General features: G+C 51.2%; 1 protein-coding gene across 9 annotated transcripts in view; it reads right to left on the bottom strand.

Moving 5' to 3' along the window:
* Window positions 1-22,503, bottom strand: part of FHAD1 (forkhead associated phosphopeptide binding domain 1) — a 121,700-nt gene that overhangs the window by 61,892 nt on the left and 37,305 nt on the right. For 8 of the 9 annotated variants that reach the window (XM_043573816.1, XM_043573819.1, XM_043573818.1 and 5 more), the window contains exons 5-10: window positions 18,416-18,525; window positions 14,853-15,089; window positions 10,561-10,684; window positions 5,925-6,055; window positions 2,970-3,059; window positions 1,833-1,937 (exon numbers count right to left, since the gene is read on the bottom strand). In XM_043573816.1, coding sequence (XP_043429751.1) covers window positions 1,833-1,937; window positions 2,970-3,059; window positions 5,925-6,055; window positions 10,561-10,684; window positions 14,853-15,089; window positions 18,416-18,525 — 797 coding nt within the window. Of the gene's footprint in view, window positions 1-1,832; window positions 1,938-2,969; window positions 3,060-5,924; window positions 6,056-10,560; window positions 10,685-14,852; window positions 15,090-18,415; window positions 18,526-21,578; window positions 21,743-22,503 lie in introns of those variants that run through there. The other variant, XM_043573821.1, reaches the window with a different exon arrangement.

Raw genomic sequence — 22,503 nt, 5'->3', positions numbered from 1 at the left:
AAAAATTGTTTTATATTTCTTTATTTTTGAGAGACAGAGTGAGACCAAGTGAGAGTGGGGGGTGCAGAGAGAGAGAGAGAGAGAGAGAGAGAGAGAGGGAGAGGGAGACCCAGGATCGGAAGCAGGCTCCAGGCTCTGAGCGCTCAGCACAGAGCCCGACGCGGGGCTCGAACCCACGGACCGTGAGATCATGACCTGAGCCCAAGTCGGACGCTTAACTGACTGAGCCACCCAGGCGCCCCTAGGCTTCTAAATGACTTGTAAAGAGAAACAACGTGATCCAAGAGACAATCAAATGATGATGGGCCTAATGCTATCTGTAAGGTGCTGAAGAATGCCATTGCTAAGTTGACAGTCAGTCAAAATGTGTTTTAAGAACGAAGGTTAAATATTCATTTCCAAAGACGTGCGTGTGTGTGGAAATCTGGGAGAATTTGTCATCAGCACGGCCACACCGAAGGAAAACACGGATGATGTTCTTCAAACAGGAGAACAATGATCCCAGATGGATGATCAGAGATGCAGAAAAGACAGCAGAAAACATAATGTGCGGGTATGAATACTGACTATGTAGAAATACTGATAAAGGTCTTCTGGGGTTTAAAACGTAGGGAATAGTTTAGAAATGGTAACTACAGCATGCAAGTCTGGAGGGGGCGAGTGAAGTTAGTGTTCTAAAGTCACTGCCTTATCAAGGAGAAGGGCACAATTATCAGCTAATGTTGGATCTTGGTTAAGTCAAAAACGCAGATTCTAGTCGTTAGGCTGACCATTCAAAGAATAGTTAAAGAGTGAAAAACTCAATTAATATTGGATTTTGGGAAGTCAAGGCTGAATGCTGTGGTCTTGCTATTGCTAAAAGAGTAGTAAAAGAAAAAAGATTTTCCAAGCTCATAGAGAGAAAAAGGGAACGACAGGAAACCACTAACTCAAAAAAGGACAAGAAAGGAAGGAAAGGGAACATTGCCTAGATCGTACAGGTGGCCATGAGCGGGAACATAGACTTGAACCGCAATGCACCAGCAACCACATCATATATAAACGGGCTAAAAGGCAAAGAGTGTCAAAGTGGATTTTATAAGGGTGATATGCTATGTAGAAGAGATAGGTCTAAAACTTAAAGACTGACAGAGAAAGGAGCAAGATACGCTATGAAAATTCTAACCAAAAAAAGCCAGTGTAGCTTAGATTAATGACAAAGCAGACGTTAAGGGGAAAACACTACTAGAGTTAAGAGGGACATTTTATGATAAGCAAAGGGATTTTTTTCCACTGAGCAGTATTAAAATTCTAACTTTATACGAACCCAGTAACGTATCGCTTCTCGGCCTTTGGGCTAAGATCAAGTGAACCTAGTAACGTAACCTCAAGACACACAAAGCAAAAGCTGGCGATACTCAAAGCAGAACACACAAACCCGCAATCGTGAGATTTTTAAAAAATATACCCCTTCAATGACTGAGAGAACACGCGGCCAAGAAACAACCCAAAGACCATTTAAGTTTGAACGACATCATTGGCAAGCTTGGTTTAATGGATCGGTTCTCTTCTGGATTCATTTTTACAAGTAAGAGTGGCAGTCAGTCTAGACTAGTGGTTACACGTGGGAGCACTGGAGTCAGACAGACCTGGGTTCAAGTTCTGAGTCGTAGATACTTTACCTGTGTGAACTTGGGGAATGTCCTTTGCCTCTGCGAGCCTCAGTTTCTCAGCCCTGAAGTGGGGTTAATACCAGTATCGACCACACGGGGTCGTTGTGAGATTCATGGAGATGATGAGTGCAGAGAGCCTGGCCCAGGGCAGTCACCAGGCCACCCCGTCCTTTGTCTTACCTTACTCTTTTCTCGCAGCGTTTTGGAGATCATGTTCTGTTCAGTAGAACTCTTCTTCAGCTCCTCCCTGAGCTTCCTCATTTCTTTCTCCATGTCTTGGATTTGCTGAAAGAGTTTCAACAACAGGAAGTGAGAGTTGCTGAATCTTCTGAATCTCTATGGCTCATTTCCTTGGGTTCATTAAGGCAGAAACCTAATCTGGTATGAGCTTAATTGCTTCCCTTGGGGGAAAATTCTACATCTGCGGGGCAAAGTAGATGTTTTTTTCAATTGATACATGGGAAATTGGGTATAAGAAAATGATTAGTTTCTCTTGAAAATCAGCACGGACCCTGCATTAAACAGCACAAGATGTCCATCAACTCATCAGAAACTCTTCTGAGAAACTCTTTTCGAAATCAATCTAAATAAGGGCTGCTTGGATGACACAACGGACACGGTCTAGAAGGACAGGACAAGGAAATTTTTCTTTTTTCCCCCTTGAGGCAGAAAATAGCAACGTTCCTAACACAGAGAAGAGCACGTCTCCCGGTGTCTAAGGCGCTGTATTTCCCAGTGAATGGAAACATACATGTGAGAGGATTCAGCTGGCACAGGGAATGAATGATTTCATCTTAGTACTCGTATTTTTGTTATTTGTTTCCAAAGTCATCGTCTACATAAGCCAAATGATACCTCTTCTTTTTGCTTTGTTTTTATGAATTGGTGTAAAATTGATATGTTCCAGTAAAAATACTTCAGGGAGAATTTCCTGTTAATGACAGTGCCCGTGCCTATGATAAACTGAGACGGTGGAACAGGAAGGTTTGGGCATCACAGAGCCACGGGCAGGGGCCACAGAGTGTGTCCCCGGCCCAGCCCAGCCCAGCCCAGCTCCTGCCCGGCTCCAGGGCGAACATGGTGAGGTGGCCAGAACCCACGCCCAGAGCATCCTGCCTCCCTATTTTCACCCATCTCTTCCTTGGGGCTGGAGGCAGCATTTCAAAGAATTAGGAGACGATGTTAACAACCCATCATTAAAGTCCCGAGCTGGTGCTATCCAATGGGCCAAGGAACCCCTCCCCAACACCCCCCAAACCCTGAAGGTCAAAGTCTAGCCTTTCTGGGGACACCTAGGAGGGAGGAGGTTCAACTCACAATTTTGCAGAGTTTTAACTCTTTCCCTTGGGCTTCCTGGTGCTCCTTCTGAGAATCCTCCTTTCTTAATTCTTCTTTCAGCATGTAGCACTACACAGAGAAAGGTCAACAGGCCGGGGGGTTGGCCGTGGGTCCAGGGTCCCCATATTTGCCCCTAAGAACAGTTCCTGTTGTTTAATCCAATCACATCCCCAAATTCCAAGGGAGGCGAGGCCATTTGTGTCGGACGGATGCATGGAGTTCCTAGTTCACCCTCTCACGAGTTCTGGGGAGAACACGTCCAAATTCTTCTTTTAAAAAAATTTTAAAAAATGTTTATTTATTTTTGAGAGGGAGAGAGAGAGAGAGAGAGAGAGAGAGAGAGAGCGAGCAAGCAGGGGCGGAGGAAGGGCAGAGAGGGGAGACAGAGAACCTGAAACAGGCTTCACACTGTCAGCGCAAAGCCTGACGTGGGGCTTGAACCCATGAACCATGAGATACGACCCGAGCCGAAGTCAGATGCTCAACCGATTGAGCCACCTGGGTGCCCCTAAATTCTTCTTTTAAGAGTCAGCAATCTACAGCACAGGGCAGACCCAGCTTTGCAGAGTCTGGGTACTAAGGGTGGAGGAATTGGGTGTGTTTTCCTCTGTGACCAGCCAAAAGTGGCTTTCAGGAACACACAGAGGAGCTTCCTAAGTGAACCTGGAAGGCTCTTAGAGCTTTCTGTGAGTCACATCTCAGAGACACATCTGCCCCGGCTGAGGAAGCGTAAAGGAAACAGCTTTTCTGGAGGGCAGCCTGGCAACACGCATTCAGAACATAAAGATTGGGGCACTTGGGTGGCGCAGTCGGTTAAGCGTCCGACTTCAGCCAGGTCACGATCTCGCGGTCTGTGAGTTCGAGCCCCGCGTCGGGCTCTGGGCTGATGGCTCGGAGCCTGGAGCCTGTTTCCGATTCTGTGTCTCCCTCTCTCTCTGCCCCTCCCCCGTTCATGCTCTGTCTCTCTCTGTCCCAAAAATAAATAAACGTTGAAAAAAAAATTTTAAAAGATGTGCCTTCTTTTGACCCAGAAATTCCCACTTTAGTAGTATGTCTTAAGGATGATGATCAAAGAAATCAACAAATCTGTAGGTTCAAGGGTGTTCCTCACAGTATTGTTAGCAACAGAGGAAAAAAAAAAAGGAGGAAAAAAAAAAAAAGAAACAACCCATGTTTGATAACGGATCGTTTTATTATCTTGTGCACATCCAGGAAAATATTATGTAACTTTTAGGACCAGTGAGATATTATGTAGCTTTTAGGACCCATGATAGGAGCTTTTATTTATTAACACGGGAAAACACTAAGTAGTTAAAATATAAAAAAAAAATTGTGTATAGTATAAAATTTTAAATATTTTTTAAAATTTACAATAGATGGAAACAAGTCTGGAATTTAATATACATTCAAATATCAATGTGGATTTCTAGGGGTAGCACTGTCTTTTCTAGCTCTTTGATTTTGCTTTTCAACCTCATCTACTTCTTTTCCTAAAATTAACACGCGTGACAAAGGGAAGGAGAAAAAGGAAAGACGGGTATCCGAGAGGCTCACGAGAGCCTCACCCTTGGGGGCCTGATAGTGGAGAAGAAATACCTCGTTCCAAGGGCGATGAGGAGGGGGAAATGGGGAGAAAAAGAATCCAGATGTACTCCAGGAAGTTGGATAATCAAACAGGCACTGTTTTCCCGTATCTCTTCCCCTTGGCAACCCGCACGCGCCCCCATAAAGCTGTGACCCCCTGTGTCCAGGGCGTCAGTCTGCCTGGGAGAAAGGACGGGGCAGGGCTCACCAGGCGGCTGGCCAGGCGCAGAGGCAGAAGAGCACGACTGAAATCAGCATCCCACTTCTCAGAAAATGCCTCTGTTTTCCCCCGTTTCACAGATGGTGAAATAGAGACCCGTTCCGTTACCACAGAAGAAAGCTCAGGGATCGGAGCCCAGTCTGTCCGGCCCCAAAGCTGACGCTCTGCCTTTTCTCAGTTCCAAACAGCGTTGTGCTAAGCACCAGATGTTACTCCTTGTGCCTTATCTTTGGAACTCCAAGATCTGTCTCCACCCCCGTAACCCTGATCAGACGACCACTGTGAATCTTGGAGCTGTCGCCTGAGATGACAGCTATCCGGTTTTACCTCGACTCAGGGAGACAGACAAACCACACAAATACCGAGGAACCTTCCTGGGGGCGCCTGGGGGCTCAGTCAGTTGACCGTCTGACTCTCGATTTCCGCTCGGGTCCTGGTCTCATGGTTGTGAGCTCAAGCCCCGCGCTGGGTTCCGCGCTGACAGTTCGGAGCCTGCTTGGGACTCTCTCTCTCTCTCCCCCTCTCTGCCCCTCCCCTGCTCATCCTCTCTCTCTCTTTCAAAACAAACAAACAAACAAACAAACAAACAAACACCTTATTCTACAGGATCAGGAGTCTAAAATCAGGATTGTGGGGTGCCTGGGTGGCTCAGTCGGTTAAGCGTCCAACTTCGGCTCAGGTCATAATCTCGTGGTTTGTGAGTGCCAGCCCCGCGTCAGGCTCTGTGCTGACTGCTCAGAGCCTGGAGCCTGCTTCCGATTCTGTGTCTCCCTCCTCTCTGACCCTCCCCCACTCATGCTCTGTCTCTCTCTGTCTCAAAAATAAATAAACGTTAAAAAAAAAATAAAGTCAGGATTGAAGGGCGCATTTGCAGAGTCAAAGTTACGTTTAAAAAGCTCCTTAACTTGCAGAGGAGCTGGCCCCTCGTGTGCCTTTCGTGTTTTGGGCCACCCGCCAGTCGGACTCCCTGTGCCTTCCCTATGCCCTCGGCCACCAGCCTCCTCTTGCGGTGGTGGGAGAGGAGAGAGTAGCATTTGAAGCCGGGGGCCAGGTTAAAGGGGATGAGTCATGGGACTCTGCTGGTTGCTTTGTGGGGGGCATCGCTATGGTGATGGTGACCTGACACTCACTCTGGAGCTCAGGGCTTCAAGCTGATGTTCCTTTTCTTTGTTCTCGCTTTGTAGTTGGTTCACCTCTTGTGTGAGTTGCTGAATTTGCTCATCCCTTGTTGACACTTCCTTTTGCAAAGATGACACCATCCCTGTTAAAGAAAAAAGCGAAGACCCGCAGAGGTCAGAGAGGCAGCAAGACTTACTGCCAGCACAGCTCTCAGCCAACCCGTGGCCGAGCCCCTTCCAAGCCCCGGCCACACTTGGTGCTCGTCTACACCCGAGGAGGATGCGTCCAGGCTCCCGGAGCTGGGACAGGGATAACACTGAAGTGAGCTGAACGGTGTTTGTTTAAGACCTCGGTGGGAACAAGAAGTCAGCGAGTGTCGCCGCGAGACGGAAAGCCTTTCGGGGCCCCTGTGGGCTCGGGTTCGGCAGGAGAGGACACGCCATGGGGAACATACCTCGGGACCAAAGGCCCAGAACAGGGGAGCACCAGGAGCTTTTCACCAGAGCCACAAAAAGGCTTGTGGCAGAAGGAGGCTGTCAGGGGTGGGATTCGCGCTCGCCTGACTTTGGAACCTGTTTCTACCACTTAGCATTCTCGGACCTGTTACTTTCCTTACGAGTACCTTTCACTGTATCTCCCCCACAGGGTGATTATGAGGCTTTAAAAACATACAGAGAACATAGGAGAGTGGCTAACTCACAGTGTTTGCCACATGGTGGCACCTACTATTTTTCGTGGTAGCCAGCTCCTAAAATGGCCCCAGTGATCCCCGCCTCCCAGATCAGGCCCTTGCACAGCACCCTCCCACCACGGGTAGGGCTGAGGTGTTTAATCAGTAATGATACTACGGAAAAGATGGGACTTCCCAGGTGGGTCATAAAGGACTTTGCGGCTTCCCCTTTGCTCTCTGTTGGATCACTCACTTAGCGGGGGAAGCCCACCGCCATGTTGTGGGGACACTCAAGCCACCAAGGGAGAGGCCCACGTTGTGGGGAGTGGAGGCTTCCAACTAACAGCCACACGGGCGAGCCATTCCGGAAGCAGATCCTCTGGCTCCTGTTGGGGCTGTAGATGATGATGGGACAGTTGCCCCAGCTAACATCTTGGCTGCGCCTCATGGGAGACCCTGAGAACCAAGTCACCCCCAGATTCCCGAGCTCCAGACGCTGGATGAGACGCTAAACAGTGGTTGTTGTTTCGGCCACTGCATTTTGGGAGAAGCGGTTACGTAACAGTAGGTAACTCATACGTTGCTGGGCTCTCGTATTGAGGACAAGTGGAAAGAAGAGGGCGGAGGTGCTGTGGGGTTGGATTATCTCACATGGTTCTTTTCCGATTATGCCCAATTTTGTCGGTAGGTAACAATCAAGAAGGTACGTGAAATAAGGAACAAGATGTTCCAGAATTTCCTTTTAACAATAGGCTCTGTCATAGGACACAGTGAAGTTACTCTGAAAACAGGTTGGTCCCTTTGGGACTTGCCTTCATGCTTTGTGAGGAGGGACCAGAACTTTCACCGGGATGTAATCTGGCCTTACAACTGAGGCAACACATTTTGGTTTTCTTTTTCTTTTTTTTTTTTTTTGTTGCAGATAAAGGTTTGTTTTATTGAATAATTGATCTGTGTTGTTGCTGAAGCCACAATGTACAGACGACAGAGAGGGGCTTCTTTCTTGGTCTCTTCCTCTTCCTCCTTGGACAGAGTCTTGGCGATTTCCTCCTCTTTGGCCTGGAGCCAGTCTTCACGGCCCGTCGCGGGCTTCCCTGGTCTTAGATCTGCGGGCCTCCGCGGGGTGAGCCAGGAGCTTCTTGAGAGCCTTGCCTCCCTCCAGCTTCTGGATGTGCTCCGTGAGAGTGTGCCTGTTTCTGAACACATTACCCTTCCCTTTCAGGTACGGGCTGTGAGACACGTGTGGCGGGCAATCTCCTTAGATTCACGGTATCTTCTGAGCAGCCGACACAGAATTCTCGTCCTCCCCATCCAGGTCACGTCTCAGGCATTCGAGCACTGGCGGTACCTTTTCTCTTACCAGTGTGCGTATGCCTGCCCTTCTGGCGGGCCGAAGTGTTTTTCCGGCATCGAACCCCGGAACAGACGGTCACAGGCTTCTGGACGATCAGCCCATCTTTGATCAGTTTCCGGATCTGCTGGTGGGAGCTGGCACTGGCGGTTTCATGTGTCTCACTGGGATCCAACCAGACCTTCTTTGTGCCACGGCGGAGGACCCGGGAGGCAAGCCTCTTTCGAAGCCTGAGCACGCTCGTGGCTGCGGCCGCGGCCCCGAAAGGAAAGCGAGGCAACCCCTGTTTGAGTCTCTACCAGATACCGTGTGTATTAGGAAGCCTCTCTGTTCCGGATGCTGGGACAGTGAACCATTCCAGGCCTGCGTGAGCTTTGCGATTGTTCTCCCTGCATCGGTCGGGTCCTCTTTCCCTGTCCGCGTGCGTGTGCTTCTCAGTACTCAGCTGAAGACTGGCGGGGGGCGGGGGACCCTCTAAAGGTCACCGGGCGCGGTCTCTCTGCACAGCCTCTCCTCCCAGGCACTCTGCCCAGCAAACTGTGGCTGCGTGGGCCTCTCCAATGCCGTCCCCTCAACCTGGGGGCCCACTGGGCTGTGCCTGGGTTCTCCTTCCCATGCTGTGGTCTGGAGCCCGTCTGCAGGCAGTAAGCTGGGGCGATCGTCTGCTTTGTTCCCTCTCCCCTGGATCACTGTCACGTGGGAATAATCGTTTCAGACGCCTTTTTTCTTCTTGTGGTTGTTTCAGGCAGGAGAGCCAATCTAGTCCCTGCTATTCCATCCGCCCCATACGTTTTTCTTGCCTCTCTTATCGTGGAAGCAGGCGCTGTGATGGCCTGTGTCAGCCTGGTCCCTGAGGGGCTACAGCACGGGCCAGGCCCCTGCTAACCCAGGATGGACCCCAGATGGAAACAAGACATGAGCCCGTCTGTCGTAAGCCCCCGAGGCTCAGCACAGCCCAGCCCGGTGCTTCTCAAACCTGAATGTGGGCAGGACGCATCTGGGTCTCACCGAAGGGCAGATTCCAGTTCAGGAGGCCTGGGCTGGGTCTGAAACTCTGTGGTCCTCACGAGGACCCAGGGCGTGCTGGTGCGGCTGGTCTGGGGACCGCACGTTGAGTGGGTCCAGCCCACCCCCAGTGTTACCCCAACCCGGGTCTGTCCAGTCCCTGAGTGGAGAAAGTGGTATCCAAGAGAGGCCTGAAGCATGGATGAGATCTGACAGGCGGGTGTCGGGGAGGGAGACAGGGGCCCAGCGTGTTATGTTCCTGGTGCCCAGAGCAGCACCTGGCCTGCAGGAAGTGCTCAGCAAATATCTGAGGGCGTTGTCAATCAGGGAAGAGCGTAAAAAGGCTTGGCAAGTCGGTGGGGGAGGGGGGGCATGCAGGTAGGGGTGGTAAACTGCAGAGTGAGATGGAGAAAAAGCCGGCGGTCAGGCTGCCCCGGTGCACGGCCTACAAGTTCACATAGAGATAGATGGAGATTCGCGTGGCTCAGCGCCGAGCTTGGCTTTTACAGCTATGGCCGTGTCTCCTGCTGTGTACTGGGCGCTGTGAGAGCAATACGCCCAACCCAGGCTCACTGCCTGCTCCCCAGTCACCTGCTTCGCTCCACCCCTCCCTTCCTCTGTTCATGGCTTCATCCTCTCCAGGTCTCTAGGCGTGTGATTTCTCTCTAAAAATCCCAGTGGCTTCCCATCACCCTTAGAATAAAACCCAGACTCCTCCCCAGGATCTATTCCCTCCTCCCTGCCTCCCTCTCTGACCCTGCCCTTCCCACTCCCCTGTTCCCTGGACTCCAGCCATACTCACCTTCAGCTCCTCTCACATGGCCCCAGGCCCTTTGCACTTGTGATCTCCCTACCAGGAACACTGTTCCCTCTGGCTTCCTGACTGCTCTTCTTTTTCACCTCTTCAAAGACCCATCCTTGCCTACCCACGGAGCTCTTCTCCCTTTGCTTCAGCCCCCGAAGCATGTGGCTGCCACACTGCCCAGTTTTCTCTGAAATGGGCTCGTTTATTTGCCTACTTTTAGTGTCTGTCACTCACTCCCAAGTGTGAACCCGATGAGTACAGGGAGGGTGTGCTCAGGGCTCTCTCTCCCCAGTGCCTAGAACAGGGCCTGACACCTACTAAGTGCTCTATAAACATGCTGAATGAATGAAGGGATCCAGGCTAAGAAACGGCCATCCCTGGACAGTGTGTTGGTTCCCACCCTAAGGCTTTTAGCACAGAACCACCTCCGTGGGCCAATCAGAAAATATTTTCACGGGGGCCTGAGTGCACTGGCGTGAAATGGCTGAGATGATGGGTGCCCTAACGTGGTGACCCCACTTTGTCCACATTTGGGCTTGCCATCGAAGGCCAGCTGGCCGAGGCCGACGCTCAGCAGACACAGCTAAGAGATAACCTTGGCTCAAATAATTACCGGGCCCTGCCCCGGAAACTGGATGGCAAAACCCCTCTCTCGAGGGTGCGCTCGAACTCACTGACACAGGCCACTGAGAAGGTGTCTGAGGCTGCGCCCCAGATCAGGGAGCAGCGGCTCGGTGGTGAGCTGGCGATGTCTGCCGTGGCCTGGGAAGGAGGGGGAGGCCATCAGCTCTCAGGCCCAGGTCAGAGAGCGCTCACCTGAGGTGACGGCATTGTCCTTCCTCAGGTTCTCGCCCTCGTGCTTCAGGGATGTGATTTCGGAGTTCCTCTCAGACAGGGTCTGGCAGAGCACCTGGTTGTAGCCTTTCTGCAGGGCACTGATCTGTGGGAGGAGGCGACACACAGTCAGAGGGGGCTTGCCCAGGTCTGCCGGATCTGCTGGTACCTCTCCGCAGTTGGGCAACAGATTTGGATTGATCTTTGGTGGGGTGTCGGGAAAGCCGTGCTTTTGACTTCGAACGGGAGAGGGCCTGTTCCTTCGGTGATCACCATGTCCTATGGAATGAAACCATGAACCTTATCTTTGCGCCCAGAAGGTGGCTCAGGAGCAGCTGTCACCGGGGATACCTGATCCCTCAGACACCTCCCGACCACCTTTGGACTCTCAGCCATAAACAGACCAAGTGTTGGTTCCAGATCGTCCGGCACTGGCTGGATGGCAGAGCAAAGTTCGTGAAAGGGAAGCAGGTTACGAAAGTTAATTCACTCAAAAGATAACAACAGTAGCTCGTATCTCGTGGGACGCTCGGAGCTCACAGAGCCTCTTCACAGACGACACTTCGACAGCTCCTCACAGCACCGCAGAAGGCCGAGGTTCCCGTCAATGCTCCCATTTTCCCCTATCGAGCAGACAGAGTCTCGCAGAGATGAGGTCACCTGCTCGGGAGCACATGGCTAGGCGGGAGCGGAGTTATGATTCAACTAGTGTCTAGGCGCCCAGTTCTAGCTCTTTCCACCTTGCTGGATGGCTCTAGGAACCGGCAGAGAGCACAGCGTGGACCCGGGAGCCCTCCGCTTCTGTTTCTGGCACTTACAGGCTGACGAATCCAGGGAGGACACCGGATTCTGTCTCACTGATTCACTCTGTACGTGGGGTGATGGTGGTCCCAACCGCACAGGATGGGTAAGGGGATTTTCATAAGTTAGGGCATGGACAAGTGCTCGGATCACGCCTGGCACACGGCATACGGGTAGGAGCCGTGACTACCCTCTGACCTCACCGGGTGTGTTTTACCTGCGGCTTCTCAAGTCTGTCGGGGGGGGGGGGGGGGAAGGTAGGTTGGCAGTATTTTCACGGGCATTCGTAAGCCCTGCCGCGGCTCACTTCGACACCAGTGTGACCGTTAGGCAGAAGTGCCGTGATTCCTGTTAACACGCTTATCCTGCTGTAGGTGAAGCATAAAAAATGTTGGGGGTGGGGTGTGGGACGCACTCAGGTAATGCAAGTGAGGGCGCAGGGGGCCTTGCCACCAGGTGGCGCTCACAGTCCTCGTTCTGGGTTTCTGTCCCTGAGACTTGGCATTATCATTGGTAAAATTAACAGAAGCATCAAGGCTTCACGAGTTTTCTGGCTCATTTCATGAACCCTCATTATTCAGGTTCTATGACAATTGGGGCAGTTACACTTTCTTTCTCCCCGGGGGTATTTCCACTGGAGAGGGGGCATTCGCTAGAAGGTGGTGGGGACACAGATGACTGTCCCCCACGCTCTCCAAGGCTATACTTTTGCATGTTTGTGCTTTTGAAACTCTGAGTGAAAACATTTCTTTCACCTTGTACTGTTCTCGGTGGGGGGGGGGGGTGTAACTTTCCCATAAAAGGTACTTGGAATAATTTTTTTTTTTAATTTTTTTTTAACGTTTATTTATTTTTGGGACAGAGAGAGACAGAGCATGAACGGGGGAGGGGCAGAGAGAGAGGGAGACACAGAATCGGAAACAGGCTCCAGGCTCTGAGCCATCAGCCCGGAGCCCGACGCGGGGCTCGAACTCACGGACCGCGAGATCGTGACCTGGCTGAAGTCGGACGCTTAACCGACTGCGCCTCCTAGGCGCCCCTGGAATAATTTTTAAGACTGTTTTTCCATGCTTTTATCTGCGTGACACCAGAGGCACAGCACAAAGAGACAAACTTCCAGAAGGGATGGGGAAACCACATGCCCTCCTGCCCAAAGATGCCAGTGCTTCTGCTTCCGACAGATATAATGGAATTCAAACTACGCATCAGAGTTTTTAGGAGTTCAGATTCCGAGAAAAGTCCAGGCTCCAAACGTCTTTGTTTCTTTCCCTACCGAAATGAGTACCCATATTGTCTGTAACGGGCACACATCCCAAGAAGTTTCATGTCTGCTCTCCTGTGTAATAAGATGGGCAGTGAGTCATAAGAAAGCTAATAGTGTTAGGAGGATAGCTTCAAGAGAGTAATTTGCCTGCTAATGAGCACAGGCGTTCAAGGGCACGCAGAGGCAAGTACTTTCTAGTGATACTGCAGTGGATGGGAGACCTTTCAGAGCAGGTCATGATGCACCCACTTTCGGGGGGACCAGGGAGCACCTAGCAATCCGAACAATAAACCGACCTGCCCATGTGGCTTCTACTCCTGGCTGAATGTGCTGCAGGTGGCAGAACATTTGAGAAACTACAACGTGAGCCGACAGAACTTGATTCGGGTTCGAACCCACCGAAGCCTCCAGTTCAGATATGCCTTGTTACAAAATACTCTCTTTCGGTTACCAGTAAAGATCAAGGGGTGGGGGGCGGGGAGGCAACAGAACGATGGGTTGGTGTAATTCTTTCCAGACGCTTTCTTCGTGAGAAACTTGTTTCCAGATCTCACTAGCCACTTTGAACACACTCAGAGATAGGAGAGGATCACGTGCTGTTATCTGTCAAATATGTTTGACTAAAAAAAAAAAAAAAATTGTATGGGGATTAACTCACCCCTTGTCCACGGATCTGGGCAAGACATGCCACCTGCACTCAGGAACTCTCTGAAATGGGAGAATAACTGAATGGGAAATTACTCTGTCCAACAGCAAAATTGGGTTTGGATTAAGCAAAGAAAAGACGCTCATTCAGGAGTCGGCTACCCGTGAAGGCGGCCGTCAAGTAGGAAATCCTACAGAATCTGCTGCTTTCGTTGGTTTTCCTAAAACACGTCTGAGGAGTCATTTGTTCATTTAAATAAATTTAAATAGATTTATTTATTATGTATGTATGTATGTATGTATGTATGTATTTATTTAGGATCCCTCTTGGGAACACAACCAAGGGAAGGCAAAGGTCATACCTGCCTCCTTCTCTGCCAAATTCCCAGAGCCCAGAAGAGGGCAGGGCACAAGGCAGTCACCCAACAAATCTTATGTGACTGAATGGACAGGTGGATGATTGATGGAATGAATGAATGAATGAACAGACGGGGTCCTAACAGAGCCCTAGAAGGTAACTGGGCCCACTCTCTGCCCTCACGGAGCTTATAGTCTCCTGGTAGGATCTCCTAGGTTCACCACGCACGACCTCAGTCCTTTTCTAGGGCACCGTTTCTAGGATCGAGGCCACGCACCTTGAATTGGTCACAGAGGGAAAGGCTGTGAACAGGCAAGCAGAGAAAAGAGGCCCCAGGCATGACTAGGTCTAGGCAACATTACGCACTGAGACCACAATTCATCAGTGGCCAATTTTTTTTTAATTTAAACCAACTTTGTTGACACATAATTTATGTACCAGGTCAATGGCCAATTTTAAAGTACTTGAAGAAATCGGGGGGGGGGGCAGGGCGGGGGGAATCTAGCTTGTCTCAAGAGAAAAGAATGTGACTATCCTGGACAGTGTGGAAATTCTGGGTGGAGAATTTCTGTCTGATGGCAATGCCTGCAAGTGAGCCAGCAAGTGCCTTCGGGGTTGGGCGAAGGCTTCGGTGTTTGGAAGACTGGGGATTCCTCCTCCTCCTCCTCCTCCTCCTCCTCCTCCTCCTCCTCCTCTCTAGCTGACTGCCCACAGCTCTTTCTGGCTGGGGCTGGGTGGATGTGAGGGCCAGTCACTGAAGCAAAAGATCTGGGTAGAAACAGGAAGCTCAGTGAAAGCGTGAGGTCTCCGAAGGGGCGGACCTGCATTCGGCACACACCCACTGCTCCTAACTTACTGGGCAAACGGAACAAGCTCCCCGTGGTCTCTGAGCCGGCCTCAGTCTCCTCCTCTGTAGAATGGTACATGTCAGAGACGGTGCGATTTAAATAAGCCAACGGACCTACGGCACTCGTGCCGGGTGCCTGCACGCTATAGGCGCTTAACAAAGTTAGCACGGTTCTACTGGGCTATGTGCGCCGGGCCCCCGATTCCTGGGATTTGTGCTCATAGCCACCACGCCACGGGGACTACCCCTTTCGTGTCTATCCGCGTGGCTCCCCTTGTGCTCCCTCCCCGGCTCTACCCAGGAGCTGTCGCCCTGTGTCCCGATTCTAAGGCCTTCACCAACTTGTCACTGAGTCCTACCTGGCTTTTCAAGCTCTCGATCTCTCTCTGCTTGGCATCGATGTCTTCATCCAAAACCTGGAAGTTCTGTGAGGTGCCCCTCTCCTTGTGCCTGGAGGAGGTTTTCTCCGACAGCCTCTGACTCAGGTTGGCCACTTGGTTCTGCAGGTTCGCTATCACGACGTCTTTGTATTTGGATTCAAGTTCAAAATCCGAGAGACGGCGGATTTCTTTCCCCAGCAGCAGAATGATTTCATCCTGGGTGGAGGCCAGACGGGGAGTTTACTAGGTGTGGGTCCGGGTGCAAGGCTGAGCCCATTTAAAAAAAAAAAAAAAAAAAGGAGGAAAAACGCGGCGAAATTCTTTTGGGAAGGTGAGGACAGGCGGGGAGGGAAAAAGCAGACTTTCAAAGTCATCCTCATAACGTGGAAAACCTCACAGAGACAAGAGTTTGGGGAAAATGATACACCTGTATACACACTCCTGTAATAGATGTTTATACCTCACAGGCACTGAAAATTTCCTCTCTCTTACAATTATACTTTCGTGGTGAGAACCAGCACCCCACACGGGAGCTTTTCTTGCTAGGGAGTTTAGTTCTAATATTTTTGTTTACACTATTCAGCCTAGCACGGTGGGGACCTAGGAAAGGTCGTTAGGAAAATGACATTCTAGTTGACCACACGCGGCCTATAATGAGGGCTATTTTTTAACTTAAAAAAAATTGAATACGTCCTGAAATATTTCTTTCTCCTCTCCTCCCTTCTGGTACATTTGCGTTATTCACGGAGAAATGTACTCCAGGTAACCGAGCCCGTAAAGTAGAGGAGACAGGAGTGGTGATTTATCTGTGCGGGCTCGTGTAAACTTGGGGTCGGGGGGTGGGGTGGGGGGGGGGACAACTGCCAGCTGACTTTACCCCCAGGTGTAACTGCCACAGTTCTCCACGTCTCTGAAAGAGAAGACTCTGCAGCCAAAGAACGTGTTAGGCTTTTCCCCCAAAGGAAAAGAAAATAAGCCCCAAACTTCTCACCAGAAGTCATCAAGACAGCGTCAGAAAAGCTGAAACACAAGTCCTCAGGTGTATTTGCAAATGGAGCTGCAGAATTTCTGCTTTTAAATAGTCCCTGCTTGGGGCGCCTGGGTGGCGCAGTCGGTTAAGCGTCCGACTTCAGCCAGGTCACGATCTCGCGGTCCGTGAGTTCGAGCCCCGAGTCGGGCTCTGGGCTGATGGCTCGGAGCCTGGAGCCTGTTTCCGATTCTGTGTCTCCCTCTCTCTCTGCCCCTCCCCCGTTCATGCTCTGTCTCTCTCTGTCCCAAAAATAAATAAAAAACGTTGAAAAAAAAAAATTTAAATAGTCCCTGCTCTTCCCGCGATTTCCATTGGTCGGAAGAGGGGAAGTGGCTTTTTTTGTAGGCCAGCTCATTTCCTGGGGAGCTAGCTACCCAGTCAGCCTCACGCCCTGCCAGCTCCCTGGCCCCAGGAAGGACAGGGTTTCCGACTTGAGGAAGCCTCTCTGACATTGCCAGTTGCTGCCAAGGGCCTTTCTCTGAATCCCTGCAAATGCTTGGGGCAAAGTTTCAAGGGGTGGCATGAAACACCTGGGCAGCCGCGTCTGTTCCACCCAATTAAGGTCAGCCGGGCGCTTATCGTTTATGCAACAAACATTTATTGAGCAGCTACTACGCGCCAGATCCTGTGCTGGGCTCTGGAGCACCAAGAAGCCTGCAGGGTGTGGGGTCTCTGAGGCCTCTGCCTTTCTTTGAGAACAAGACCCCCCTCCCCCCCACCCCCGTGAGAACCGCCCCCCCTTCCTTGAGAAAACACGCCCCCTTCCCTGTGGTCTTGGTAGGGCCGTCAATCATGTGCCCTGCTCCTTCCTGTCCCGCCTCCCATGTGCACGTGACCCAAGCTGGCCAATCAGGGCTTTTTCAGGGACTTGGCGCATCTGTTACCGAGGGAGAGCATCTTGCCTCCTTTTGGATCACGAGCTTTAAACTTAGAGGCTTGTTTGCGTGAGTTGGTCTTTTCCAACACATGAAGCCAGCGTGCCGTTAGAGAGCCAAACTCCGAGGGAAACAGAAGGGAGAGATCGGTAGTAGGGAATGTTCTGGTGATCTTACTTAAGCTCCTGTACATCTAGCCATGCCTGAAACTAGTAGGCTTTTAAGTTTTCAAGAAGATGAGCCAATAAATGCTTTTTGTTTTGTTTTGTTTTGTTTTGGTTGCTTCAGCTGATTTGTTTATTGGCACTTTCGTTTGAAGGAGTTCTGGGAAGCCAGGGCGTAAATGGCTTATAAATAGAAAAAATTATAAATCTGGTTGCATAATATTTCCAGCGTAACACTGGGATGGATTGAAGACCGGCTACAGATGCTTTGCAGCTTCTGCCAGCAAGCAGCGGAAACTACTACCCCGAGTGTGGGCTGGTCCCGGGTCTTGCTTTGACCAAGGGAATGTGGCCAAAAAGATGGAGAGCAATCTTCAGGCAAGTTCTTAAAAGGCCGTAGAGCTTCTGTTCTGGCCCTCCGGGAAGCCCGGGGCTGCCGTGCTGTAAAGGAGCCCCGGATACTAAACCATGCGCAGAGAGATGCCCAGCATGCCAGGTGTGCTGGCTGAGGTCCCGGACGTGGAGAAGAGGCCATCCCAGACCACTGGCTGGGCCAAGGGCTGGCTGACTACAGTTGCATGAGTGAAGCCAGGGGACACCAGCCGAAGAACATTCCAGGTCAACCTGTAGATGCTGGGAAGTAATAAACTGCTGGGTTTTTTTGGTGTGTGTGTGCGTGTGTGTGTGTGGGGGGGGCGGTTTGAGTAAGCTCCACACCCAACATGGTGCTTGAACTCACGACCGTGAGATCAAGGGTCTCAGGGAGACCAGCCAAGGAGCCCAATACATTACTGTCTTAAGCCACTAAGTTTTGTTGTGGCTTGTACACAGCAATAGACAATTGGTGACAGCATCTGAGCCTGGCTTCTTGCCTCTCTGCAACGCTTCCAAAGTCTGGTCCCCAGACACCTGCCACTTGACGTCACAGATTCCCACGCCTAACCAGGACCCCAAGTGGTTCTGCTCCTCACGAACTTGGAAAATTGCTGCAGGCTCAGGCCCTGGAAAGCAAGATAACGCAGGACTGCCTCTTTTAGGATAATTTCAGGGTTATGTCTATGCAGGGAGACATCAACCTGGCTCCTTCCCAGGGTGGCTTGAATTCACCGGTTCTGGCCCCCATTCCCATTTCATTCTAAACCTCTCTGGTTCTTCAACCAACCCGTCTTCGCTCAGGCCTCGGCATCAGTGCTCACACCTTCCTGCCAGGAGATGTGCGCTCCCCACCCGTGTCCCACCACTCGTGGCTGACCAAGCAGCTACCGTGTGGGAGTCAGGAGTACCAGCTTCCAAGTTAACCCGACCTAGGGTTGAATCCCAGCTCTGCCCCTCACATGGCGTGACCTTGGGCAAGTGACTTAACCTCTCTGAGCTTCAGCTCCTCCATCGGTAAAGTGAGGGGGGTACAATCTCTTTTGACGACGGTGAAGATTCGTGAGCTAACTGAACAGTCAGGTGCACAGGACCCCTCACCTTATCCTGCTGGTCTGAGTCCTGGTCCGCATAAATCTCCCCAGAAGGTCCTGCCTCGGGAATCCCTTCGGCCACTGACGGTTCTGACAGTTCCACAGCGCTGGTCCACACTAACACACAAGATCAACAGAGAGCGTTACCTTAACATGGTGAGGGTCCCTAAGGTCTGGAAGGCTATTTTCAGACTAACCTCATAGTCTTTTCCCCCGTTACTAGAAAATTACAAAGCGATGTATACGCTCACTGAGCAATGGCGAACACGCATGACAGGAGTGTGAGAAAGGGAAAGAGCTGCCTCATCCCAGGTCGCGGTGTTAACCAGGCCGGTGGGCTTTGGTGTGTCTCTTTCTAGGCTTTCCGCTAAGCCACGTAAGACCTGATGACCTTGGGCAGGCCACTTACTCTCGCCAAGCCTTGGTTATATCACTTACATGTTAGTCTCTGTTATAAAGGGCACTTTGAGGATTCAACGAAGTAATGGTGTACAGCAGGGGCTGGCAAACCACGGACCTAGGGACAACCTGGCCGTCCAGCTGTTTTTGTAAATAAAGTTTTATTGAAACAACAGCTAGAGTCATTCACTTATATAGTGTCTATGGCTGCTTTCCAGCCACGAAGGCAGAGTGGAGTAGCTGTGACAGAAACCATAGAGCCCACAGAGTCTCAGATAGTAACAGAAAAAGTTTCTCTTTACAGAGAAAGTTTCCTACCCCTGAGCATTACCTCAACATTCAGCACTAAATGTCAGCTATTTTTTATTGCAATTATATCTTTAAAAGAATGGATTTCTACTGCAGAGATTTTTATCTGGCTCATTTTTTCACCTTACAATGAACAAAAACATCTTCCCACGTCACTACCTATAGCTATGACACATTCCTTTTTCTTTTTTTTTAATATAACTAGGAGTTTGTGCCTTTTAATTCCCTTATACTGTGTTTTTTTAATTATATTTGTAAATGTTTATTTATTTTTTTTTTTTGAGAGAGAGAGAGAGAGTGCCAGCAAGGGAGGCGCAGAGAGAGAGAGAGAGAGGGGACAGCGGACCCGAAGCTGGCTCCCACTGACAACAGCCAGCCCGAGTTGGGGCTTGAACTCACAACCCATGAGATCGTGACCCGAGCCGAAGTCAGATGCTCAACTGCCTGAGCCACTCAGGCACTCCTATACTCTGTTCTTTTTAATGGTGGCGTTGTAGTCCATTATACAAGTATGCCAAACATATTTATTTAACCAGGATCCATTTTATAGATGTTTAGGTTTTCCTGATTTTTCCTTATCCCCCGCCCCCCAATATGACAAGAGTTTTTCATGACTTTCTGGAGTCCTGGCATCGTTATGCGTGGAGGTCCCACTCTGCACACAATCCACTCACACGAACACCGATTAAATTTTTTTTTTCAGCGTAGAAACTTTTGAAAAGACTTCTGGATTTCTGCTTTTGAGATCATTTGGCTTTAAGTGGGGTTTTAAGTCTCCACCTGACTGACTTCTGGGCAATCGCCGCACATTCTTGGCTTCTTGTGAGGTGAGAAATTGAGCCAACTGTTTCCAGAGGTCACGAAACGTTAATGAATGTTAACACTGACCATGAAGGAAGTACACACCGTCACGTCTGTGGGCATTTTCTTTAATCATCCATTCGCTTTGATTCTGCATTTTGTATTCATGCATTTCAGGGCCAGTGATTTTCTGCCCCACCCAGGTCTTGAACGTGTCTGTCGACTCCAGAAGCACCAGTGGACATAGTCAAAGGCCCGGAGGAGCACGTGGCCTTGTGCGTTGGATGGGCGGCTGCGGCCACAGTATCCCTCGCCGCGCAGAAGGAAAGGGGCCCGGGCTCCCGCACCAGAACGGGCCGGGATCCCAGCGATGTCCTCGTTCTGCGTTGGGGCGGCCTGGATTTCTTACCTGTTCCTTATAGGCAACGAAACAAATTGGCCAAGCAAAACTCTTCCAAGAGGGAAGGAGCAAAGCCTTCTCGGTTGTGCCCAAGTTGGTCTCCCTGTGGAGGCAAACCTATCCGAAGTCAGACGCCTCCTGGTGGAGCTGGACCTTGGGTCCCGTCCCGTCCCGTCCCGGGGTAACACCGGCCATCGCTTCCCGTGCTTTTTACAGGGTCTCCACGTTCCTCCTCTGGGAGCTCACTCTCCAGCCACGGCGACCGACTCCTTGCACTCCAGCCTCGGCGCTCACCTTCCACCTGGAATGCTGTTCCCTCGCCTTTGCACTTCGGGGTAAAGGTCGCCTACCTTTCCGGGGATACCCTCCTGATCCCCCAACTAAGTCGGGTCCTTGTAGTTATGAGCTCACAGGGTACCGGGCACCTCGGCTGTCGGGTGTTGTCGCGGTTACCATTTGCTAGACGTCGTTCTGTGGTCCTCTCGCTAACGGCCGTCTCCCCGACTGAATGGCAAGTTCCGTGAGGTTGGGGACCATGTCTCAGTCTGTGCCCCTTGAGATGAACTTACTGCTGCCATCTGACAGATGCGTAAACGGGCACAGAGAGGGAAATCGTCTGCCCAACCTCGCAGGGCTTGAAGGAGGCCGAGCTCCCGGGCGAACCCGCACCCGTCTCGATTCTGTTGTGCACTTCCGGACCGGGAAGGCGTTGCAGGGTAGCGAAAGCTCAGGGCCCGGGCCGCTCATAACCAAGAACTCGTAGCAGGCTTGTTGCCCTCTGTGGCACAGTGCTTTCCCTACGAAAACGCTAGAGCTCACAAAAACGCAGTGAGGCAGGTGCCGCTTCAGCCCCCAACCCTGGTTGAGAAGCCCAGGTGCAGAGAGACTGAGGCCACGCATCCGGCAAAGGGGCAGTCGGGTCCGACGCCGCCGGTCTGGTCCCAGGACCAGCACACTGCGGAGTGGCGAACGTGGGAACGAGGCCGGGAACGAGGCGTTTGGGAGCTGGTTCACCGGGACAGCCCCCATCAACGAGGAGCCGTTCCGCACGGAGTCTCCTTGGCAAGTGACTGCCGAGGACTGGACTGGAGGAGTCACAAGACGGAGGTTTGGCAGCTGCCTGATGAAACCGGTGAAGAGACCAGCTGCCCTGGTTGGACGGCGGGACTTTCAGCACCGAGGCCGGGAAAGACCCAGATGAACCGGGACAAGTCGGTCTCCCTAGAAACAGTCGAGAAAAGCAAGCTCCCCACCCACTTACTTGGTTTCCTGTCACCATGGTGGGGGCCTGCCGCTCTGTGGACAGGGAGGGGGCCCTGCTGGGTGCCCTGGGCTCACACCACTCCCGGGAACGTGCCTCCCACGATCCGTCGGCATTCCGCGCGGGGGGCGGCGCAGGCCCCGCGCCCAGGGCCCAAGGCCCAAGGCCCCAAGATGGTGGCTCCTTGTCGCTGTCAAACACTTCCAGCTTCCTCCCTGGGGAATTCCGCGAGGCCCTGCCGCCAAGGGCTGGGGGAGGGGCGCGTGCCCAACACAATAAGGGGCCAGAGAAGGGCTTGGGACGGAACGCCGCTCGCTGGTTCCAGCAGCTGCCTGTTCTCCGCCCCCCAACATCCCCCAACCAAGTTCATGATTAGAAAATTTGTGTTCAAAGCTCACTCTCCCCACCCCCACCCTCTTGGGCCCTGAGCAGTTGGATCCTAACTTAACTGTCTAGTGCAGTGCTGTCTGACAGAAAAATAATGCGAGCTATACATACAAGGCAGTTTAAAATTTTCTGGTATTAATTCCATTAAAAGGGTAAAACGATGAAATTAATTTTGATAATAGATTTAACCCCATACGTTAGGAAAAAACCCACTATCACTTCAACACATAATCAAGACCAAAAAGATAGAGACATTTTACCCTCTGTTTCTTTGGGGCACTATGTCTTTGAAATCCAGTGCATCTTCACTTGGAAGCTAAATTTTCAATGGGAAGACTTGATCTGTATTTGGGCTTCACAAAAACTTGCAGTGGAAGCAGATTTGCATACTCAAGATGTTCCAGGCGTACTTAAAACCTTCCAAAAACTGAATCAGGTGTCGGTTTTGAAATTTAAATTAGTGGAAATTAAACATATAGTTCCTCAGTCACATTAGCCACGTTAGCTCAATCCACGTGTGGCTGGTGGCTATCACATC

This window comes from Prionailurus bengalensis, chromosome C1 (assembly GCF_016509475.1).
Source record: "Prionailurus bengalensis isolate Pbe53 chromosome C1, Fcat_Pben_1.1_paternal_pri, whole genome shotgun sequence".
Classification (NCBI taxonomy): domain Eukaryota; kingdom Metazoa; phylum Chordata; class Mammalia; order Carnivora; family Felidae; genus Prionailurus; species Prionailurus bengalensis.
The sequence above is the reverse complement of the archived record's forward strand: the minus strand, read 5'-3'. Positions and strand labels throughout refer to the sequence as shown.